The 24111-nt window shown below is 38.1% G+C and overlaps 2 protein-coding genes across 2 annotated transcripts; both read right to left on the bottom strand.

Annotated features, from left to right (window-relative positions):
- Nucleotides 1-342: 342 nt before the first annotated feature.
- Nucleotides 343-2274, bottom strand: LOC120481689 (uncharacterized). The gene is made up of 4 exons (XM_089126571.1): nucleotides 1752-2274; nucleotides 891-1163; nucleotides 588-733; nucleotides 343-444 (listed from the first exon to the last, which is right to left on the bottom strand). Exons 1-4 carry the CDS (start codon nucleotides 1939-1941, stop codon nucleotides 343-345), a joined length of 711 nt encoding a protein of 236 aa, XP_088982697.1. The 5' UTR covers nucleotides 1942-2274.
- A 4174-nt stretch (nucleotides 2275-6448) lies between these two features.
- Nucleotides 6449-8553, bottom strand: aplnrb (apelin receptor b). Its single transcript, XM_039675500.2, has one exon. The coding sequence runs from the start codon at nucleotides 8463-8465 to the stop codon at nucleotides 7386-7388; it is 1080 nt and encodes a 359-aa protein (XP_039531434.1). The 5' UTR covers nucleotides 8466-8553; the 3' UTR covers nucleotides 6449-7385.
- Nucleotides 8554-24111: the final 15558 nt, after the last annotated feature.

The raw sequence follows: 24111 nt of genomic DNA, 5'->3' as shown, positions 1-24111 counted from the left end.
TCTACTACGTTCTGAACTAGCCTAATTAATCGTTACTTTTTAACATCTGTGACTGAATCCCCATTATTTGCCTGTGACAATATGTACTTATTTTATGCAATGAGATTATTTTATGCTGATTTTAAAATTGTTTTCTTGCATATATATTTTCTTTTATAATAACAAAACTGACATGTCGTAACATCCCAAACTGATGAAGTACTTAGATCGCAACATGAAAACTGATATTTCCAGTACCTGAAACAACAATGAAGATGGTTTGACTTCTAGTCAGTTATGATTATGATAAAATACTCATAGTAGAGAAAACCTGGCTAATGATCAGTTAAATTCAGTGGTTTCTTACTCATGTATTGTGGTGCCATCGATCCATTTCCACTCTCCCTCTGTATGAATCAGACCAATCCAAAACTGATCATAACCTGCAACCTTCTGCAAAAACTCCTGTTATGATAAAACCATAATATATTGTATAGTAAAAATAACAATAACAGTAATGCATCTTTCTCTCATCTGTAAAAACAGACCGACCCATGTGTGTGTCAATGCGCACAAACAAAAATAAAATAGTTTTCTTTCTCACTCACTTGTTCCTCTTTGCTGTTTATGATCACCAGATCTGCTCCTCTCTGTTGACAGTCTCGTCTGCTGTCAATCCATGTCTTCATCTCAGATGAAATATAATAAAAACTGAAGTTGCAGTAAATCCATTTAAAGTTTTTAGCACGCTGATCTATTAATACACCAGTTTAGATATTAGTTTACACAGTTTAGCTTTGTTCGTGTTGAAATTTATGAACTGAGACTTGATGTTTAAGTCGATGCTTATTTTTATTGGAGTGGAATGATGGAAAAAAGAGTATTTTTAATGAGGAAAAACACAAAATTACCTTGTACGCAAATGCCACGTTGGAGTTTATCGATCTTGTTATTAATCTGCTCTCTTTCCTCAGTCAGATTTTTACTGTGGTTCAGTGTCTGCTCATATTTGGTAAGTATCTGCTGTCTTTCCTCGGTCAGATTATTAATGTGGGTTAGTAACTGGTTTCTCTCGGTGGTGAAATACACACAGAGCATCATAACAGCAGTCATCAGAAGAACACACAGCAGACACAAACACACTTCAACTGCTCTGTGCCTTCTGTTCTTCATTGAGACACTTCCTGAAGACGACAGACAAGATTAAATTAGTCTTCACACTTCTACTAAATAACTTTACTCTTGTTTTGCTCAGTTGCTCAATTTTCAAACAAGATCTCTCAAAATAATAAGTTCAGATCTCTGAACAATTCATTCCTTGTTTAACCAAATTTGACCGACTTTTTATTTAAGCCAATTGCAGGTGTTTTGCACAAGTGTTTTGGTGCAAAATAGTACTACATAAAATATTAATGCACATGGCTTGATCAAAACTGACGAGTTGCTTCTCTGTAAAAATATCACTATTCAACTCATCTTTCATCGTCTGAACCATTCAGTTATCAAAATCTGTCAGACATAGTACGTGTCATTTCTAAAAATATTTACGACAAGGCATGTTTTGCATCTCATTTGATGGCAAAAAATAAAGAAATTTTTTGGGTGAGTAACTACATTTTGCAGACATGATGTCCCATTAAACAGTTGTGACAATTGAGTTTAGAGAATGTAAACACTGTTTAAAAATGAACTAAAGCAACGGAGAAAAACGCAAGAGATACTACAATACCTCGGTCTGCATGTTATAATGTGTTTCAGATGAATTACCTTACCAGTGTGTTGAAGTGGCTGATGTCTTTCTGTGTTTGTCCTCAGATCAAGATGTCTCTCAGTATCTGCACTGTCATAGATATCCACCATCATCTCCACTCTTTCTCCTCGGTCTATTTCCACAGTGTCAGTCATCAACATTACATCATCATATATAACTTCAAGCATCTCTGATCTCTTAATGTCATTCATTATAACACTGTGTTAGTGCTGTTGTTTGTTCCAGTTTCAGATTGTTTAGCTGCAATGATTTGCATTTCATTAGCCTGCTTTTAAAACTGAAGTCGGAAATGAACTCAAAATGGAAACTGTTGGTGGTCAATGTGTGAGTCATGTGACATTTGGGTTGCCAAGACAGGAAGGATTGAGATGTGCCTAATTCACGCCAAGAGTCTAAAAACAAAACTTTTATGATCATAAAAAGTTCAGGCAAGCATCTCATAATTTTTCTGTCTTTTCTCTAAAACTGAAGAGTGTAATTTCTGCAACATTAAATAATCACAACTGTTTCCTCAAAAAATCCCCCCTTGTAATTGAGTGTCAGTGGTTAAGAGTCTGAGGCTTTGATGAGGAAGACAAATACACATCCGCGGTGATCCATCAATCACTAGAGTCACAGAGGAGAATGAGGGTTCATCAGTTTGTCTGCTGGCTTGGTATCTCTTAATATCACCAACTGGAGGAAAAAGAACCTCTTCAGGACAAGACACCAGACGTGAAAAAAAGTATATTTATGCATAACACTACGGACAGGATTCAAACCGGGCCGCTGCCACACCAGCGCACTCTGTTTACCATTATGCCACCAAACAGATACTATTTACAAGTGCTGCTATAAGCAAATAGATTTTTCCTTTAATGACAGCAAAAAATTTATAGATTTAAAGACTGTGAATAGCAGAGAAAAGTCTCAATGTAGGCGCAGCAAGCAGGGTGTGAAAATAAATGCGAACTGCAAGCCAGATCAGCTAAAAGTTTGTGTGGGCATACTCGTGAAATGTGAAACGTGAAACGGCCTGTATAGAACTCAAAAGTGTGTTAAACTTGATACTGTTGAAGAAATAAAGCCAGCAGACACAACATTGAATATCATCTGCAGTCTGTTTTGCTTCATTTTTACCTGACATGAACTTTCATTAACGTTGCAGGAAAAAATTGCATAAACAGGCAAAGTTATTCTTCAGTATCCTTTTGTGCAACTACAACTATATAGAAACCTCTGTACAGAAGGGTGGAATCCCGGGAGTGCGAGGCTGTTTGGAACTCACAGGAGTCATCACACAACTCTTTAGGGAGGCTTGTAAAGGAAAAAGAGATCTCTTTGCATTGTGGTTGGACCTTGCTAATGGTTGTGGATCCACACCTAATCTCACTGTGCTTGCCCTCCAGCGGCATGTTTCCAGAAGAATCACAGATCTTATCCTGGATTATTACAGCAAGTTCAGGTTAAGAGCCACCACTGGGTAAGGTACATAGACTGGCTTGAGAAAGGCAGGTTGCACCACCTCAGTGATTCTCTTCGCTCTCGCTATGAACATGATTGTGAAGTCAGGAGGGTGCAGAGGCCCTTTGATGAGATCTGGAGTGTAACAGACCCCAATATAAGCCTTCATGGATGACCTGACTGTCACCACAACATCTGTCCCAGGCAGTAGATGGTTTTTCCAGGGGCCAGAAAAGCTCATCATCTGGTCAAGGATGAACTTTAAACCAGCAAAATCGAGGTCACTAGTGCTCAAGAGAGGGAAGGTGGTGGACAGGTTAAGATTTTCACTTGACGCAGTCAAATGATGTCCAGCTCCTCCTCTCAGGACGTCTGATGGGGTGGAGGGATAGACTTGTGGTTTTGGGTTGGGTTAGGGTGTGGTTGGATATTCTAGCTCCACCCATTAGGCCCAAATTGCATGCTCCTCTTCACTGCATGTCCAGCGAGGATCTAGTGGACAAAGTACATGTCTGGAAAAAATTTTTGTTTACTCATATCAATATCAAATTTATTTCTATAACACAGTTCCAGAAGTAGGATTGAATGTGAGATTGAGTAAGTGCACTCAATAATGTCCACAATGGTTTCGGACAAGTTTCTTGGCTTTTAGCATGAATATGTTAGTCTTACTATTATTTATAAACACGAAACCAACATCAGTCGGATTGGATGTTGACGTCAACCTGACGTTGCGTTCAGACGTCAATCTTACGCCTGGTTCTGACGTCCACCCGACTTTAATTTCCAACCAAAACGCAACCCCTGCAACCAAAATAATCCCCTGACTGACGTTACTACTTTCTACTCAAGGACCTTGACAGAAATGTAATGAAGAAAAAGTTTATTTGTCTTTCAATGTAGTGAAGTTAAAGTAAAACGTTTCCAGAAAAAAATAATACTCAAGTAAAGTACAGATCAAAAAGTGTTTACTTAAGTATCAAGTAAATGTACTTTGTTACGGTCCACTTCTGTGAAAGCTCCACCCATTTGTTCATGGTGTGAGGAGCTTCTCCAGTATTTACTGATTTTGGAACTCCACAAATGGCTTCCTTATCCTATGATAGAGTATATTAAGCTGGGATAGCAGAAAAAAAAATATTTTTATTTCCAAAAAAATGACCTACATCAGCTTTAATTCTATCAGCATAAGACACTGAAAACAGCAGAATGTCAAGATAAAACAAAGAAAAAATATATGTTTAAACAATGAATATGTGTCCGGGAAGTGTTTATTTACTATTTTCAAATGGTAAGAGTTACAAAAGATTTTTTTTGTTTAATTTTATGCTCTGATTTTACACTGTCAGGTTTCCCACTTCCACCATATACAAGTTTCACTTTAAAGCACAGGAAGCAGCTCGTTTAACATGTGCAACTTCACACCATGAAATTCACATTTATGCAGGGAGATTAAATTACTGTTTTAAATCTTTACAACATCTTTGAAAATGTCCCAAGAAATATCGTCCAGCTTTTCTTTGAGAACCTAAGGTATAATTTGACACCTGCGGGCAATACTGAGTCCAACATTTGATCTGTGCCCACACACTGCAGCTGTTAGCAAAGAAACATGGAACATGTTAACAGCAGATGCCAAAAAGATTAACTTTATCCTGTTCTAGTATCGTTCTTCAATTCCACATTCATTTGTTTATCCATAAATACAAGCTCACAGTCTCCTGTAATCAAATATAGGAAATATTTCATTCACTGGAGGCATCTAAAAATCAGTTTCCTGTCTTCATATTTCACTTCACATCCCTGACAGAAAACAAACAAACAAACCCATTAGCCCACACACATACTAGCAACTGCACACACACACACACACACAAAACACACTTGTTCTGTCTCTAAAGGCCATTTATATAAAAGAAACACCCTCTATTCTTTCACTTTTCCTCCACTATCTGAAAGCTCCACCCTCTTGCTTCTGCTTTTTGTTTCCCGCTTAACAGACATGTGTTTTGCCCGCCTCATAATCCCTGTAGCATGTTCAGCCTGTCCACATTATGGAGTAATCTTCAGATTAGATATACGGTAATTCACTCATTTATCAACTGCTTGTTATAGTGTTTACTTCCACACTAAAAAATGCTGGTTTGTTTCTAACAATGTTTGAGTCAAATATGACCCAAAGATGGCATAAAACAACTCAGCATTTTTCAAATACATTTATATGAATTCATTCAGATGCTTTTATTCAGAGTAAGAAATGGTAAAACAAGTAATGTGTCAAATGTGTTAACCTTTTTTCCATTTCTAGAAGTTACACACTCGCATGTTGTGGTCAATTCTACAAGGAAATAAAGTTTTAAGCTCATTTGTGGTTTCATCAAATTTAAAGGGATACTCCACTTTTTTTGGAAATAGGCTCATTTTACCACTCCCCCAGAGTTAAACAGTTGAGTTTTACCGTTTTAAAATCGCCTGAATACATTCAAAAATGGTAAAACTCAACTGTTTAACTCTGGGGGAGTGGTAAAATGAGCCTATTTCCCAAAAAAAAGTGGAGTATCCCTTTAAATGTTTTTTCATGTACATATAATGCACGTTATTGTTATTGATAATAACCACACCCTTTATTATGAAGGACAAATATTAGTCCAGGCTAAAGACCACTAATTACCACAGATTAGCATAGTCTCTCTGATAATGATAATGTCCTGACCCAAAGCTTATTAGGGAGCTTAATCATTAGTGGGCTGTTTAGGGGCTGATGACCCTCCATATGCAGAGCAGTTTCTTTTATGAAGGTTTTTTGTTTTAGTTTTGCTAAATACCAAATTAACGCAACCCATGCAAAAAGAAATACATTTTACTAATGTAAATAATTTTATAAATCATTTAACAAAGTAATATATAAATAGTTTATAGATAGATGGATAGACTTTTTTTTAAATTCTATAGTACTTGATAGTAAAAGATTTTTTTGTGTCTTTTTTTAAAGAGCTGTTTAGTGTTGTTGTGTCTGTGTGCACAACATAGTTTGAGGCAGCAGTACAAAACCAGAATCACAAGGAAATCAGCTTTAAACATGCATTTCCTGTCAGTCACTTGCTTTGATTTTGAAATGGCCTAGGACAATAAAGGACAAAGCAACCGGCCTCAGCCCAGCGTTAACAGGAAAAACAGCGCACATGAGGGAATGTTGCAGACATTCCAGCCGAATCCATGAGCTTTAACGGATGACAAAACAAGAGGCGTACACGGTAAATTCATAATACACATTTTATTCATGAAGTACTGCATAAAAGAATCATACAGCAGTGTTTTCCAAACATCAAAATAAAAGTTGACGAGCACATTTCATTAGCTCACACTCGTATCTCATCTGTCGAAGCTGCCACCTATTAATTGGCCGTCCCTTTTCCCCAACAACATTTGTCAACTGCCATCTGTCTGTCTGAGTTTACCCCCCTCCATGTTTTCGTCTCCCCAAAACACCCACCTCCCCCCTTGAAAGTCTTTAATCAAGCTGCAACACTTCTTCTCATGTTAAGCTCCCATCCCTCCCTCCCCTATCTTGACAGTTTAGATAAGACAGACTGGCCACCAGGGTTCTTATCACTGCCCCTTACGAACAAGTGCTTAATGGACAAAAATAAAATAAAATAACCAAGCAACCAAAGGGTAAAGAGCATGGTTAAATGCACTAATACAGTTTAAAAAGTAAAAAGTTCATAAATTGCTCTCAAACCCTTCTGTGGGCCACCCACCACCCAGCAGCTCCAAAGTAACAGTCTGTAAAGCCAAATCTCTGGGGCCGTGAGAGATGCAGAGGCAAGCAAAAAAGCCCTCGCTCGTCCTCCTCAATGTACATTCAACTGTGTCCCGCACGTCTGGAGCACAGCTGTCGGAGGGGGGGTCTGCTTTCCAGACGCTGCTTGTGGTCTCAGAGACAGCAGGACAAACAGACTGCATCAAGTTCTTCACAACCAGAACGCTCTCCTTTATATTACAGAGTACCAACGCATAGTCCCGGGACAGGAGAAGCTGGTTCCTCAAGTTCCCACAGTCAGATACAAAAGGAAAGTCTTCTTGTCTCCAACAAACAGAGTTACCTTTGAGTTCTTGTGAAGGATGTAAGAGTTCGAGGGAAGTTGTTGACTTGTTACCCCAATTCTGTGTCACCCTTCCACCCACCTCCTCACACTTTAGTAGCCAGCGACTGGGCCTCGGTCTTCTGTGAAGAAAGGGAGCTGGCGGGGCTGGCGTGAAGGGCTTTCTTCAGGTTGAGGAGGCAGAGGCACTGAGAGCGGAAGCGGAGGTCAAAGAAGGCGTAGAGGAGCGGGTTGAGGCAGCTGTTGACGTACGCCAGGCAGGTCGCGTAGGGATGGGCCATCAGCAGGAGGTTCAGGAAGGTGCAGGAGTCAGGCGCTAGGTTCAGGTACGAGAGGGCGTCCATGGTCTTGACGACGTGGAAGGGCATCCAGCACACAGCAAACACCACCACCAATGTGGTGATGATCTTGAGCAGGCGACGCTTGCGCTGGTCCTCCTTGCGAAGGCTGTTGAAGTGACGTGTGACGGTGCAGCCGATGAACCCGTAGCACACCATCATGGCCAGAAGGGGGATCAGAAAGCCGAGAGCCGAGGAGGAGATGCTGAGGCCCGCAATCCAAAAGGTCTCCTGGCCCGGTTTGCTCACCACCAGGCTGAAGTCCATGGCGCAGGAGGTGTGGTTGGTTTCGGCGTCGAACACCGTGGTGCGGAGAAGCAGGGTGGGTGCAGCCAGCACACCTGAGAGAACCCAGATGGTGGCCAACGAGGCCTGCATGTTTCCTCTGGTCCGCAGCTGTGTGCTGGTGAGCGAGTGCACGATGGCCATGTAGCGGTCCAGGCTCAGGCAGGTCAGGCAGAAGACACTGGCATACATGTTGAGCAACACCACATAGCTGCTGATCTTGCAGAGGGCCACGCCAAAGGGCCAGTCGTATCTCAGGCCAGTGTAGACGGCCCACAGAGGCAGAGTCACCACAAAGGTCAGGTCAGCAAGAGCCAGGTTTCCAATGTAGACATCCGCAGCTCTTCGCTTGGACTGGGCCCGCCACACCGTGAAGATGACCACACCATTACCAGTGAGGCCCAGGATGAAGATGAGCATGTAGAGCACAGGAATCAGAGAATATGATGGTTCCCACTCATTATAGTCACACATCGAGCTGTTTGCTGCCTCGTCGTAGTCATCTTGACTGTAGTCATCAGTCATGTTGTCCATGGCATTCATTCCTCCAAAAATCTTTAAGTGTTTAAAGTATCCGTTGACAAGAGATCTAAATGATCACTGAGAAGTTGCTTGTGATGTGATCAGGTCAGAATACACTTTCAGCTGGACAAACGGTGGCTTTTAAACCCTCAGGATCTCACACTCCCCTCCCCTCACCCCTGACCCCTCCCCTCTACCCCTGTGACCCCTCCTCTTACCCGCACTGCACTGCAGCTTCCACAGGAAAACACACAGGATTAGGCAACGGAATAGAAATTAACAAGTAAACAAAAATATTTGCAAGAGGAACTACTGACATAAAAAATAGTCTCACATTACAACTGTAAATAATGCTGCAGAAATAGAAGGTTTAAATTGATAGAGGTCTGCTTTACGGTTTATTTATTTATTTTTATATAAACATGCTTTTTATAGGCTATTTATATAGACCAATACTACGATGATGTAGGCGTTTTTCGCGTTTCTATTAATATTTTCAGGAGTTTTACTATTTTAAAAGTTAAACACGAAACTTATCTATCTGTCGCTACATGTCAGGACCTGTTTTTTCCCTGTACGGATTAATTGATATTGTAATAGACGGATGTGAATGTGTGAACAACTGTCTTAGTTGGACGATTCGAGAGCTCTATATTTCCATTCCAATGCGTTTGACTCTGCGCTCACGGACTTGCCCGAGCAATATCATATATTATGTCTGTATGTGTTTATCCGAGAAAATATAGTGCAGCTTCATCAATGCGTATAAAAATTGTTCCTAAAACTAATCTTCAGTTCTTAACGCCGTTTTCAGCATGACATTTACGTGCCGTATAAGTTAGGCTACTAGGATGACAATTCCAGTTCCTCGTTTTCACTCAACAACAGTGACATTCGTAATAATCGTAAGCAAACAACAGTCTATGTTAAAAGTAATACATGCAATAATTAAAACAACATCATGTGTTGAACTAGCAGCAATTAGCCACGCCACAGTTCCCAAAAAAATAAAAATAAATAAATAAACATTAAAGAAATAGGATTAAGAGAGTTTCAAATAATAAGTGAATATTAACGTGACGATGTTACAGTAACATGTGCAGTTCGTTGCAGAGTCTGCCCAAATAATACTTTAACAAACTTTCTTTCTTTCTTTCTTTCTTTCTTTCTTTCTTTCTTTCTTTCTTTCTTTCTTTCTTTCTTTCTTTCTTTCTTTCTTTCTTTCTTTCTTTCTTTTATAGATAGTTTTGTTTTTTTAAAAACATTTTTAGCTTAAAAAAATGTTTTACAAGTTGGTGACCGAGTACTTGTGCATTATGTCTTTATTTGTGAATTTATTTGTAAAAGTATTTTTATATATATATATATATATATATATATTACTTTTATTTTATTTTACTTTATTTATATATATATATATATATATATATATATATATATATATATATATATATATATAATGTGCTTAAAATATAGTTTATGAGTAGCCTAGTTAATAAGACTTAAGCTATCAAATAATAATGAGTTTTTTTTTTTTTTTTTTTTTTGCCTTTTTTTTTTTTTGCCTATTTATTTATTGTCAGTGTTTAATATCATCCATACATGGTCCAGCACAAAATATGACACTCTAAAAAATGCTGGGTTGTTTTAACCCAATTTTGGGTAAAATATAGACAAACCCAGCCATCGGGTTAAAAATGTAATTTTTTAGAGAATACAGTTTTATTTTATTTCTTATCCAATTGTTTTATTTTAGTCCCAAAGCACTTGTTTGTAAATGTTTAATTAGTTGAATGATAATTTGATTCTTTTAAAACGCTTTATTTGGTTTAGTAAACACAAATAAACATCACACCCTTGTCAGCTTTTGTTAGAAGACACTCTAAAACACTCTGGGTTGTTTCAACCCAAATTTGGGTCAAATATGGACAAACCCTGACAAACCCAAATGCTTTGTCCAAATGAACAACCCAGCATTGTTTAGAGTGTACGCAACATACACAAGCAACTGAAAATAAGTCAGATATTTGCTACAGAATTTAAAATAGAATAGAAATCCAACCTTGTGTCTGAATGCAGGTATAACATGCCTTCAGACTGCACCAGGTCTAAAAATGCATAGGATGAAATATAAACAGGGTTTAAAAAATTTCAGCAAGGAAATGTACAATGGAAATAGGTCAACTAAATCAATTTCAAAAGAAATCAGCAGAGAGGTGAGGTTAGTTTGCCCGAGGAAAGCCACTGTATGGCAGATATCAGCAGAGCATTTGGCTCAGCAGTTTAACAGTCTCAGAGTGAAGGAGCAGACGGGAGCTTTCACTCGGCACCCTTCCTCGTCTCTCAGCGATGAGGCGTCAGTGGCGCCGAGGACCTGACCCGCTCAGACACAACTATCCCTCCCTTAGACACACACACATGTGCACTGCCCAGACCCAGGACAGGAGGCTGCAGCGTTTGTAAGATCAAGTGTTGTGACATTATTAAAATGGCTCTAGATACTGTTTTCTATCGGTTTGAATCTCTGAAACTCCCTCTACAGGGCACACACTCTTTTTGGCAGGTCTGAGCAGCAGTTCAATGGAGATTTAAACGTGCCCCATGACTAAGTTATTTTTATTTTTATCTATTCCTCATTAAAATGAGCATGACTAAAAACTAGTGTTTTGTAATCTGAAGCTAAATCACAGATCATGCGCTGCCCCCCTCCAAATACACACCTCACAGGAGGCATTGGACTTATCTTCCCTTGATTTTAACAGGAGAGATATGATAATGGGACAAATGGTAGATAGATATGCAAATGCTTGACAAGAGCAATTGGGGGTCCAACAACTGCCAAACTGTTTATTCCTCAGCAATTAAATTTATTTCAGTAGGTCTCAAGTGTCCCCGGTCCAAAATAAAGTATCTCATATCCGTTTCTAAATGGCGTAGTGTTGTTTAAATGTTAAATGATGGGAACGAAACTATTAAGATCTGTGGGCTTCACACATGACAGAGTTTGATGTGGTATTTGCATGCACACACCATACATGGAATGAATGGCAAGCGCAGTGTTAGACCACACACACACACACACAGTGACAGAGCTCTTGGAGCAGCTGGATTGAGCGCAGCCTCTTTGATCCGTCGTGTCTGACCTTGGCTGTGGATAATAACTGACTCTGTTTTTCAGAAGTTAACCGACTCAATGTGCAGCGCAAATGAACTGCTTAATAAGGACAAATGTGTACAGGGCATCTGTGTGAGGGCCACAAGGGATGCAGGAGTGTAAGTATGAGTTTTAGACAACTGAGAAAACACATAGACCTCCTGACAGAGGAGAACAATTGTGCTTATTTACTTTTCAACCAAATTAAATCTTAGCAAAACAGCAGTTGTCGACCATCAGCAATCGTAGAATAGTTTCCCCTTGAAATAAATTTCTTTAAATGAACGAATGCATGATAGGGGAAAGAAGTGCATATGTTTCACAGCACAACACATCTACCTGCCATTTGGTTAATGAAATATAAATATGACAACAGTAATATTAATGAGAGCAACTTGATCATAATATTGAATTTAGTATATTATATCATGGGCACAAATGAAGAATTAGCTCTCCCATTTTAGTAAATTGTGGCCACATATTAGGAACGAGTTGATCAAATTGGCCACGATATATACATACTATATATTTTTTCTTGCATATCATATAGGGCAAACATACTGTACATCCATAAATAAATATTGCACAATACACACTGTCACCAGTTGTGTGAGACTTTTTTGCAGGCTTAAATATTAAAAATGACTGAAAATATTGGAAGTTTGTGTGTGTGTGGTATTTGGCTGTTGATTTTGAATCTTAAAGTTGAATGATACCACATAGAGGCATTTGTAAATGTGTAATACATTCCTCTTTACATGGAAAGGTGTGGCGGTCTTTTATGGCACCACACCCGGGCCTCATTGACTGATTCTAACAAGAGTTGCCGAATCATTGACACCAAGTCGCTGAGCACCAGGGACGGGACAATGAACGAGTTCACACCTTTGAGCTGTCGCTCGGCCTCCTCCTTTCACCCCCTGAACACACGCTCATCGAGCCCGGGCAGCGTATTGAAGGTGTGGGTGTTTGTTTTAAATAAGTTTCAGTTACAGATTCCAGTCAGAACCTGAAATGCAATTAGCATGGACTTGGGGCGAATAAAAAAAAGCGCGGGATCAAGAGTTTGGACAACATCCGCATGGTCTTCCAGCTAGGAAGCTAATTATATGAGCCAAACATCCCCAGGTTACTCAAAGCCCCTTCCTGTGTCTCTCGTCCTGCCATGACCAAGAATACAGATCATCTAAGACAGTCTGTCACACATTAAGCTCCTCTAAAGTGTTCAAAGGTGTTTGGGAAGCTACTTTGAAACTAGTTTGCCACACTACAAGATGCTATTAGCATAATTAAAGTCAATCTACCATTTGAAAATGCAGTTAGGTAAAAAAAAAAAACAAGCTAAGAAGATAACTACACTGATGCTATATTTATATGTTTGGCATGTAGTGATTCACCTCACCTCTAGCTGGTTAGGTCTTTTTTTATTTTTTTAATGGGGAAAATGAACTTATGGCTGTTAAAAAAGTGGATGGTCATTGTTGCACATTATATCAACATTAAGAACAGACCCATTTACACACAATATAGTTGACACAACTCGAATTTAACAGCAAGCTAATTTCTATAGCAGAGCCATGAACAGTTACGAGACATGAGGTTTTGTGCAAGGACTCAAAGAATCAGTGAATCGTTTAGAAACTGTTTGAACAAACCAATTCACTAAATGAATCATACTAGAGAGAGACAAAAGGACACCCATGGTGAGTATAGCTTGTGGAAATATTGCATTGTAGCATTTTGTCATGTTACAAAACTATTTGTTGGAAAAAAGTTTGTTAATTACAGTCTAAAAACTGCTGGATTGTTTTAATGTCTGGGTCAAATATGGACAAGCCCAGCTGTTTGGTTTAAGAATTTAATTAATATTTAATCCAATGATTGGGTTCTGTCTATATTTGACCCTAAAATGACAAGGGGAGAGCGGGATACAACCTAATGCTTTTTGACTTTCTCAGTTTGTGTAAACCTACTTTGGGTTCAGAGTATTTATTTTTCCCTGCATTCATTTCAATGTCCCAAAGAATGTGGGGTACATTGTAACATGACCATATGAAAGATTCAAATGTTATCTGATCTGATAAAAATAAACTGAAATGGTTTCTCAATAAAATACAATTTTTGAGTTTTTCATATAAAATAATGGCATTTTTAATCATTAAAAAACAATTTTTTGACACTGCAAAATTCAAAACATAACAATGAATAATAATTTTCGAACTCTTCATTCACCTTTTTCTCATGGTTACTTAATAGAATTCATAAAAGTATAATAATATATATACTAATATATAATAGCATTCCCCAACGGTGCAACTGGGATTTAACTTCTCCTGGTTAGATCAGCATTCAAGAACTATCTCAACTGTTAAATAACAGATTGGAGATTAAAATAATATCAAATTTTTCTCATTTTAAATAAACACACACAAAAAAAAAACAGAGATGAAAAATGAACTTAAGTAAGAAATTGACTTTTGCTATGGTTAAATAAATCTTCAGTGATATCGTCTACAGATTTCAGAATTTTTACCTACATTTTTCTCTATAGCCTATAGTGTTGATATGGCAAACAGCCAATACACTAAGTTTCGTCATGCTAGCATGTGTGGAAGTATTTAAAACAAGTCTGTTACAACTACCCCCACATTAGTTAGTGCCCTGCTCTCCCCTGTTCCCTTCAAGCACAGGAGTTCCCTGATATCAGTAGTCATGAGTTCATGCAGTTTAGTCTTCCTTAGGGAGTTGGTGCGGTTTAGTGTTTTCTTTCCTAAGGAGCTCCATTTGTTGGCCTTATATCTGCGGCTGGTGAGAGTTTCCTCGCCATGCTTGGGGTTGAATATCTAGATAAGCATTTGCCCCTCTGCTCTGTGCGTCTCCATTTAACGACCTGTTGAAAACATCAGATGCTAATCAGGAAGACGTAACACCAAAACGTTTCAGCTTCCGCACTAAGCTGGCTTTCTTTCCACATGTTCCCCAGTAGTGCTGATTTACAGACCAGCCAGTACAGGCTATTGTCTGGCCCAATTAAATGAGCTGAAAGATGAGATCCGCATGGAAGCCGCTAGTGTTGTTAGCAGTTAGCGGCTAGCTGTGTTTACCTAACTCTCTCTTATCTCCTGCCCCCAGAGAGCAGCGGTGTGACGGATCTCTCAAGAAAGACGAGTGATCTTTTGTCCTTGCGGTGTATCAGCATGGCTTGGTTTCCTCTCTTGTCGTAGCTTTCCATGAGCAAAAGCGGCGTGCCGCATGAAAGTGTAGGAAGTTAGCACTCAGGCTTGAGCTTTGATTTAATCACAGCCTGTTTTAAAATTAGACATATGCATTGAAGTGCGTCCAAACGTGTGGCGTCTTAATGGCTCAAGTGAAATGCTTGATGGCCGAACACAGGCTTTAATAGGAAAAGCTATCTTGAGTAGGCCTCCAAAATGTTATGACTGAACGTGTCTGGACCGTGTTCCTCGTTTGGACATTTGACCTGAGAAATCCCTCTTTAATTGCTCTTTTGTGATGGCCATTGTTTGGAAGAGGAAAAGTTGCTTCTGATGTAAATATCTGGCACATATCAGGAGGGATGTTCTCATCTATTCTTGCTACGCTAAATTTGAGGGTAATTCCAGAAAACAGCCCTGCAAAGTCAGTAGTGATCCTGAATACTATCTGTAAACACTAAAGCAATTTATTATTTCAAACCCACATGTTTGCTTTTCATTTACACTATAATTCAAAAGTTTGGGGTCAGTAAGAGGTTTTTTTGGAAAATAAATTAAAATAAATGTTCTTTCTAATGAACTTTCTATTCATTAAAGAATCTTGTGGAAAAAAATAAGCAACAGAACTGTTTTCAACATTGATAATAATAGTAAATATTTCATCATATTAGAATGATTTCTGAAAGATCATGACATTGAAGACTGGAGTTTAATACAGCTTTCAACACACGAATAAATTACTTTTTTAAATTGTGATAATATTTCACAATATTACTGTTGTTACTGTATTACTGTACAATATTACTGTTATTTTTGATCAAATGAGCCTTGGTAAGCATACGATACTTCTTTCAAAAACGTAAAAAAAAAAACTACCTCTTCAGTTTGGTAATTTAGCAAATTTTCCTAAATGAAAATAAATATTAATAACCTGTGACATATTACTTTTAAAACATGTTTTGTCTCAACTTTGCTCAATCTGGAATATGTTACTGATTGATGGTCTAATAATAGCCTGAACTAGCAAATTGCACCAATTTTTATAAAAAAAAACATTGTTACAACCATTTTTCCTTTATCAGTGTTTAACCGTAAGTTTAAGCTTAAATGGTTAGTTTACACAAAAAAATGAAAACTAATCATTTAAAATATACATAAAAACTGCAAGAGCATACATGTAGTGGCTAAATATGTTTATGATGTCTTCTGAAACATAAAACTTGTCACAACATAGTGTGGATGAACAGACAACTGCTTTTTGGGAAAAAAAACATTATGGACAAGGAAAACATGCAGTTTTTTGATTTCAATAAAACCATAATGCCTTCATTTTATTTAATTAATTAATGTTAAATTAATCTTTTTTTCACAGATAACCCTGTAACTTAATGGTGATGAATTGTGGTTGTCTGACGTTCCAATGAAAAACAAACATTCAAAATTAGAATCTGATTAAGATCATCCTGTTTCTTGTATCAGGACACACTTAGCACACAAATGCCACAGTTTCCTGAGAACGAGCCCTGAAATAGTGCTTGGCACACACAAAAACAGGGGCACAAGTTTCCACATGTGATCTTCATTTAGACACTGCAGATCACAATGGCTCCCAAGACACTCGGAGAATAAGTCTGAGCAGTGCGGGTTACGCGGGCAATGCCGGCAGCACAAACGCAGAGACTGATGTGTGGTGACAGGAAAAGGCCTGCCAGGATGTGGCCTGCGTTTGTGTTGGCCCTCAGAGACTGGAGGACAGTCTTGTTTTGTAAGCTGCAAGTCTTCAGATTATTGATAAACCTCTTCCTGAACCAGTAAATGTGGAAGGAGAAAATGGGTTGGACTGCTATTGGGGAAAGAGTTGAATAAAGAAGATTCCACTCACCTTTTACTTCAGTAGAGTTTGATTTTAGCATGTTGCTAAGCTAGCAGTGTCGTCCTCTAATTAATAGGCATGAAAATGCTTGGCACATAAAAATGATAAAGTAAAATAAGGTTAACTTTACATTTTTGTTAGAATGTTTTTCTATTGAGCCACTTATATTTATAATTTAGATTTGTATGGACAACTTAGATGGATGTTTTCACTTAGCTCTTTGCTATGCATTATGGGATTGGATTCTCTGCAAAGGATACATTCGATTTTGGCCAAAAGAAGATTTCTTAAAGGGATTGTTTACCTTAAAATGAAACTAAAGTCATCATTCACTCACCCTGGTGTTGTTTTAATGCCACGCCCTTCTTTTTTTATGGACAACAAAAGGATAAGTTTTTAAAAAGTTTCCCGCTCAAACTCGTCCTCGTCCATATAGCCTAATGGCAGTGAATAGTGACCAGCATTAATTACCACAAAAAGAAATTTCGATTCAAAACACACCTTAAAAAAATCGAGTTTACTGCAATGCAAGTGATGTCAATTTTTGGATGATTTGACGATGACGATGAGAAATCTTTCAATTTCATACAAGCACATTGATTTTTCCATTGAAACGTGTATTGTTTGAGCAAGTTCTTGTTTGTGTTATTTTAACATTCATTTTCAACGCATTCTCACCCCAAGGCGTCACCTTTTGACCATGCTTCAATATATGACGCTTTAGGCGCCCTTTAGCGTCAGTTACATGACGCTAGATGACACGGGTAGGTTTAGGTCTGGGTAGGGTTACACGCAATCCTAGGGCTTCATCCAACTGACGCTAAAGGGCGCCTAAAATGCTTCCCAAGGCTTCCCAGTTAGGTGACGCCTTGGGGGTGAGAATAGACTGTCATCTTAGGATTTCTGGATAAAACAAAAAAAAACTTTACACAGAAAAGGTTAGAAAACGTTTTTGTTTTTTTACGTTTCCCAGCCATTTCCGCCTCTAATATCATGTTAGCACATACTGTTCACATCTCGTGGTTAAACTATTTACATAATGAGTATTTTAACATTTACTCTGTAACTCGGTGTAAGTTCTGCTTTTTCTAAAGAAAAGGAGTGACGAGTCAAAATACATTTTTGTGGTAATCAACATTATGCCACAGAAGATGTCAGTTGAGCTTAACTGAGTACTGAACCTGGAATACTTCTTTAATCACTCTGTTTACACTGATTAGAAATCATCTATGCAGATTTATGTAATTAATTAGGTCAGCAGTTAATAGCAATAGTTAATGAGCCACATAATTCAACAGTGTGGGAGCGGCATGTAACCTACCATTTATGGACTTACATAATCATCTTAACTGAGCTTTTCTCAGCTCAGTTGAGAAAATCTTACTATTTTGCAAATCATATTGTGACATGTGTCCTTAGTTACACAATTCAAACATCTTGCATAATGAAGGTGGGGTTCACGGCAGCTGGAACACAATAAACCATTGTCCAAAAAAAATCGGTTTCTCACTTGCCATATGGTTTTATAATCAATCTACAGCAAAATGTGCTCTTAAGTGGCTACCCATTGTGCACAACATCAGTGTCTACTCATCCATCCTACTCACTGTCAGGACACACACACACACGGTCTCTGACACACAGATGTATGACATCATTACCTCATTAGGATCCATTGTTCACTCGCAAGCTCTAGAGGCACATGGAGTATGCAAGGTCTTTGCTTTTCAGTCAATTATTTAAAGGGGGTAATGAAAGTTCTGTCATTATTTACTCACCCTCGTGTTGTTTTATTCTTTTCTGTAATGTGAACGTGAAAAATTTCAATTTAGTCGCAATGAAATTGAAGTAGCGACAGATCTTTCCGTATTGTGACGGACATCCAAGTGTAATTAAAAATGTAGGGCAGGGAATTCGTTGGTTGTTGATTGGATTTTGAGATGTGGGCACTTGCAGTGGATTGTAAGAAAGGGGCGGGGTTTAAGCAGACCAAATGATTGGATAATCCTGCATACATCACCAGAGAGAAGTCTGTCGTTTCACCAAATAATGGCATTTTTTTGATTAAAAATTATGAGGTCAAAAAATATATAGGCCTAATATGTTTCAGTGCTGGGTAGATTACTTACAAATTGTAATCAGTTACAGATTCTAAATTACATAACATCAGTTAGTTAGTAACGTAATCCATTAAATTACCCATTTATGGTAATAATTAAAGTATACTTTCTGAAATCATTCCGATTGATGAATCCTAACATGAACGCTAAATAAAGGGACTGGGTTGATGTGCGCGTTTATATGTCACAAGCTTCAAATCGGATTGATGCAGACATCCAGACAGTCCAGACGACTTCTTTCTCATATCATCTTCAGTGTGTGCATGTATGTGTATTTCTAAGCTTTTACCCACTTTTACCCTCTTAACAGCATGTTTTGCCACAATCACCCGCACTAATGAGTGTGTGTATCCTGTATATCTGCATCCATGGCTTCCTCACTAAGAAGGGTTTCAGGGACGGGAAGATAGGAGACGGTAGAGACATGAAGCAACAATGGCAGGAAGACTGTCCAGATCAAATAGAGATTAAGGCAAAAAACATTCCTCAAATAAACACTAAACACACTCCTTTAACACGCTCTTGAAATGGCTGGGAAAACCACACGCCCTTTCATTTACTGAGACTTATAGTTCTTTATAATAATGGTAAATTAGGGGGAAATAAATAGCAGGGGTGAATAAGTTAAAGTAGGGCAGTCAAAAAAGTTCGATAATGTTTTTTTAATGTTTTTTTAGTTTGATAATGTTTTTTAATTAATATTTGTATGTTTAGGGGACTTCATGGTACTGAATTATATTTCTGCATTAGTTATACTTCAGTTTGGTACTTCTCTTTTTAAAGACACTTGGCATTTAATTGAAATTTTTCAATAAAGCGTCTCATTTGACGCTAAAGCGTGCCATGTGCGTTGGATGTCTACGCTTTGGCAAAAATGTCGTATATGACACCTTGGGATGAGAATGCGTTGAAATTTCATACCCACTTTGTTAAAGTAAAAAAACAAAAACCAAAACATACAATTTCCTGTCAAAAATGACAGACCAGCACCAGAAGATTAATCAAATTGCGATATGCACTATTGTACGTATATTGAAGTGCGAATGAATGATGCGGTTTAACAAATTTGTATTAAATCACAAATCCACTGAATTTCTGAAAAGAATGCCTTTTGATTATTTTAAACTTAATTAAACCATTAAATTGGAATCATTGATAAATGACTTGTGTGTGTGTGCGTGTGTGTGTGTGTGTGTGTGTGTTTGTGTGTGTGTTGGGGGGGTGGGGGTTGGGGTTGGTTGGGATGCGGGGGGTTATATAAAATAAAATACATTACATTAGGGATGCACCGACATGAACATTTTGGTTTATACTGATAACCAATAATTCTTTAATTTGAAAGCTGATGACCAATATTTTGGCCGATAAATCGGAATCTACATTTTTGATAATTTTTGAGAGCCTGGTTAAAAACTAAGTCTCACCATTTAAAGCCATATCCCAAGCACACAGTTATAATGTTCTCGTTATAATTATATGTAGCCAATATGACAGACTTAACTTAACTGGATTTTTCTTTTTTTAAGTGATTTCAGTCATATTTCAATCATATTTCAAGCATTTCAAAATGATCATGGTGAACGGTGTGCATCAGTGGATCAAGCGTCTCAGCTGAAGGATATAATCCATTATTTATTGGGCCAATAACTATAGCATTAAAAATGTATATATATATATATATATATATATATATATATATCGGCTGATACCGATTTGGTCGCCGATATCGTGGATCCACATATTTCATAAAAGGTTTTGAATAATTTTTGCTAAACTTTTATTGTTTTTAAATTGTATATGTTTCATGATTTCTATCTAACTAATTAGGCATGTTTTTTATTATTAAAAATGAATTTAACCATTAAAGAGATAAAAATATATATATAAAAAGGATTTGATGGGGCCCTACAACTGCAACCACATGCAATGCCAAACACACATTCATCAAGAGCAGACAGCACTCTAAATGTCACTAAATTTAATTTACTTCAATTTCTCAACTTGTTTACAATGTTCTCTCATGGTTATCCTCTTTTTCGGACCCCAACAAATTCAATTAAACCAACTGCGGCATCAAGGCCACTCGGCTCAAACAGAGACAGAAATTGACGTTTTTTCTCCACTGACACAGATACAGTTGGGCAGAACCTCCTACTGAGACTAAACCAATGCATTATTTTGACAAACAAAATGATAAAGTCTGCAGGCACACATCCAAAGACGTGCGTGTAAAGCTGTAAACAATAAATAGTGAGCGGTGAGGTGGACAGTGCAGGACTGTTGATCTCCGAGTCATCCTGTACCAGGAGTAAACAGCCCAATTCCTCTTCCTGCCCTCTGTCCACAGTAAAAGCATCTGTTTGACCTCTGACCCTGACCTGACACAGCCAACTTCCTGAACCACACGGCCTACTGGAGGTTTCCATGCCAATGACTATCATCTGAACTAACAAACTCACACCTCTTAGTTCAGCTACAGTGTGGAAAAATGCCTGAAATGGATTCAAATGTTGACATATTTCTGGTATTTTAAGAATCTTGGCACTTTTTCTCCACTTAATATGCATCAGGGTTTATTTCTGCATAGATATATACATTAAAGACTTGATTATACACTACATTTCCACAGTTAGAGTTCATCAGCGAACACACATTGACCTTTTGTGACAACATGCCCCAATATGAGTCCACTGCTGAAAACTCTGGAAGCTATAACAATATACGCCACCATTCAAATGTTGTTTTTGAATGTTTTTGACTGAAGTCTCTTAGGCAGGAGCGTTTGATCGGGGATTGAGCTGAACTCTGTGGGACAGTGAACCTCGAAAACCCCCGTTTTAGATGAAGTCTAGCATGACACATTACAGGACGTTGCTGTCACTGCACTGCCATATCATGTCAAACACACATATGTAAGAGCTATTAATCTTCATACTGCAAATGTGACCATGGACCACAAAACCAGTCACATGGGTCGATTTTTTGAAATTGAGATTTATACATCATCTGAAATGTGAATAAATAATCTTTCCATTGACGTAGGTCAGTAAGCATGACAGTGTGCCATGTGGCTAAAAAAATGGAAATGAAAGGAACACAAAAGGAGGAAGAAATGAGTGGAAGAAATGCAGTTGTTCCGTACGGTCTGGCATCCGCTACACCTCATGCAGGAGAGGGGATTTTTGTCATAAGCGGTCATAAATAATCACACATTTCCTGCAGGTTGTTTTATGAGCTTTCCCCGCTGTGCTCAAATCCCCAGATTGATTTACAAAGGAATGTGCCAGTCTACTGTGCATCTCATGTCTGTACTTTATGGAACCCATCGTTCATTTTGCCATCTTACAGTAAAGACACCATGAAATCAAAATTGGTCATTCTTATTTTTTTATAGAACATCTCAGTGTTTATTATAAATGATTTATCTGTACACAATCACTATCCTTCACAATCTTGGATCAAAATAATTTCCTCTTGCAGCATTTATGGCACTAAAACTGAAAAACGTACTTAAAATCGACATCAAATGAAGTTACTACTGTCTTTTCTTCCCTATTGTGACAGGCTTCTGGAAGGAGAACAAATGTAGGGCGGGACTTGATTTTAACCATGGGGAATTAATTGGATGATAGTGGTTTTCTATTGGTCAATATCGACAGGTTATCCCGCCCACACGCCTGTAAACACATTTTTAAACACAGTAAACACATGAGCTTCAAGAGGGAGGGGAAGTTGTTTTGATTAAAGATTAAAAGGACACATGAATAAAAAATAAAAAAAAAAACGACGTGCACGAATAAATCGTTTTTTATAAATAGGCAACTGCAATATACCAAAGAAATATTGTCATTTTTGATTTCATGGTGACTTGAAAACATTTGCAGTTCATGAACATTTTGAACTACAGACATAACCTGTGATTGGCCAGAAATAATAAATTAAAGTTTTGTTTGACTGTACTTAAAGGGTTAGTTCACCCAAAAATGAAAATTAAGTCATTAATTACTCACCCCCATGCTGTACCAACCCCGTAAGACGTTCGTCTTCGGAACACAAATGAAGATATTTTTGATTAAATTTGAGAGCTGTATAACTACCACATTGGCTCCTAAGGGACTGCCTCTTGACGGCCCAGAAAGTCAATGAAGAAAATGTTTAAATATCCCAAGTGACTACCGTGGCTCAACTATATGTTTATCAAGCGACGCAAATACTTTTTGTGCGAAAAAACAAACAAAAATAACGAGTTTATTCGACTATTTCTTTTCTTCCTTGTAGGCCAGAAACGAGATTTCCTTAGATTTCCACGACGCATGCGCGAGAATTGCGATCTGAAGTAGTGTAAAGCAGATCGCAAATTCTCGCGCATGCGTCGTGGTCTTACGGGGTTGGTACAGCATGGGGGTGAGTAATAGGTGGTTTGCAGTCACGTGATTGTGTTGACGCGCGGAACGGAGATAGAGGGCAAGGAGTGAAGAGCGCAATGGACGAGATGGAGGAAAATACGTACTGTACTACTTTAGACGCTATTAGAAGAGAAATATATAAACAGAAAATCGAAACATATGTTGGACGTGATCCTTACGTTATGAAGAGGACCGATTTTCAACTGAATTGAGAGATTTGCCTGCCATCGAGGCTAGATATCAGCAACTAACTCGTCTTACAGACATACTTTGACTTTACAAAATTCGGAAACTGGTACGTTACACAAAAAGCCACATAAGTGTATTTAAACACCCGAATAATGTAATTATCAGCCACATAAATAATGTATACTCACATTTGACGAAGTGATCACTGCACACACACACAGGCGTTTTCCCATTCGGTTGCTCCCGACCGCAGACGTACGTTTGCAAGGCATTTTCCCCGGTGTTTTTCTGTCAATTTCTTGTATTTCCCCCCCTTATGAACAACAACTTTTGGCACACGATAAGAAACTCCTCGTGTTTTGATCGATTTGAGCAACCATAAACGACGCAAAAGATAGGCATTTTGAGTGTGTTATAGTGCTTCCTAATATAGAAAATCACTTCCTGCCCTCCATCTCCGTTTCGCGCCATGGCAACGCAGTGGCGTGACGTCACGTGAAAACAAGCTATTAATGACTTAATTTTCATTTTTGGGTGAACTAACCCTTTAAAACATTATTCGTTCATTACATTATGGGTCCCTGTTTACTTTGTTAGCACGTTAGTCTTTTAACAATTGACCCATACAAGTTTATTTCTTTGCTGCTGATTTTGAATTACATTTACATTTATTCATTTAGCTGACGCTTTTATCCAAATAAGCGACTTAC

Source organism: Pimephales promelas, chromosome 23 (assembly GCF_988280905.1).
Source record: "Pimephales promelas chromosome 23, fPimPro1.hap1.1, whole genome shotgun sequence".
NCBI lineage: Eukaryota > Metazoa > Chordata > Actinopteri > Cypriniformes > Leuciscidae > Pimephales > Pimephales promelas.
The sequence above is the reverse complement of the archived record's forward strand: the minus strand, read 5'-3'. Positions and strand labels throughout refer to the sequence as shown.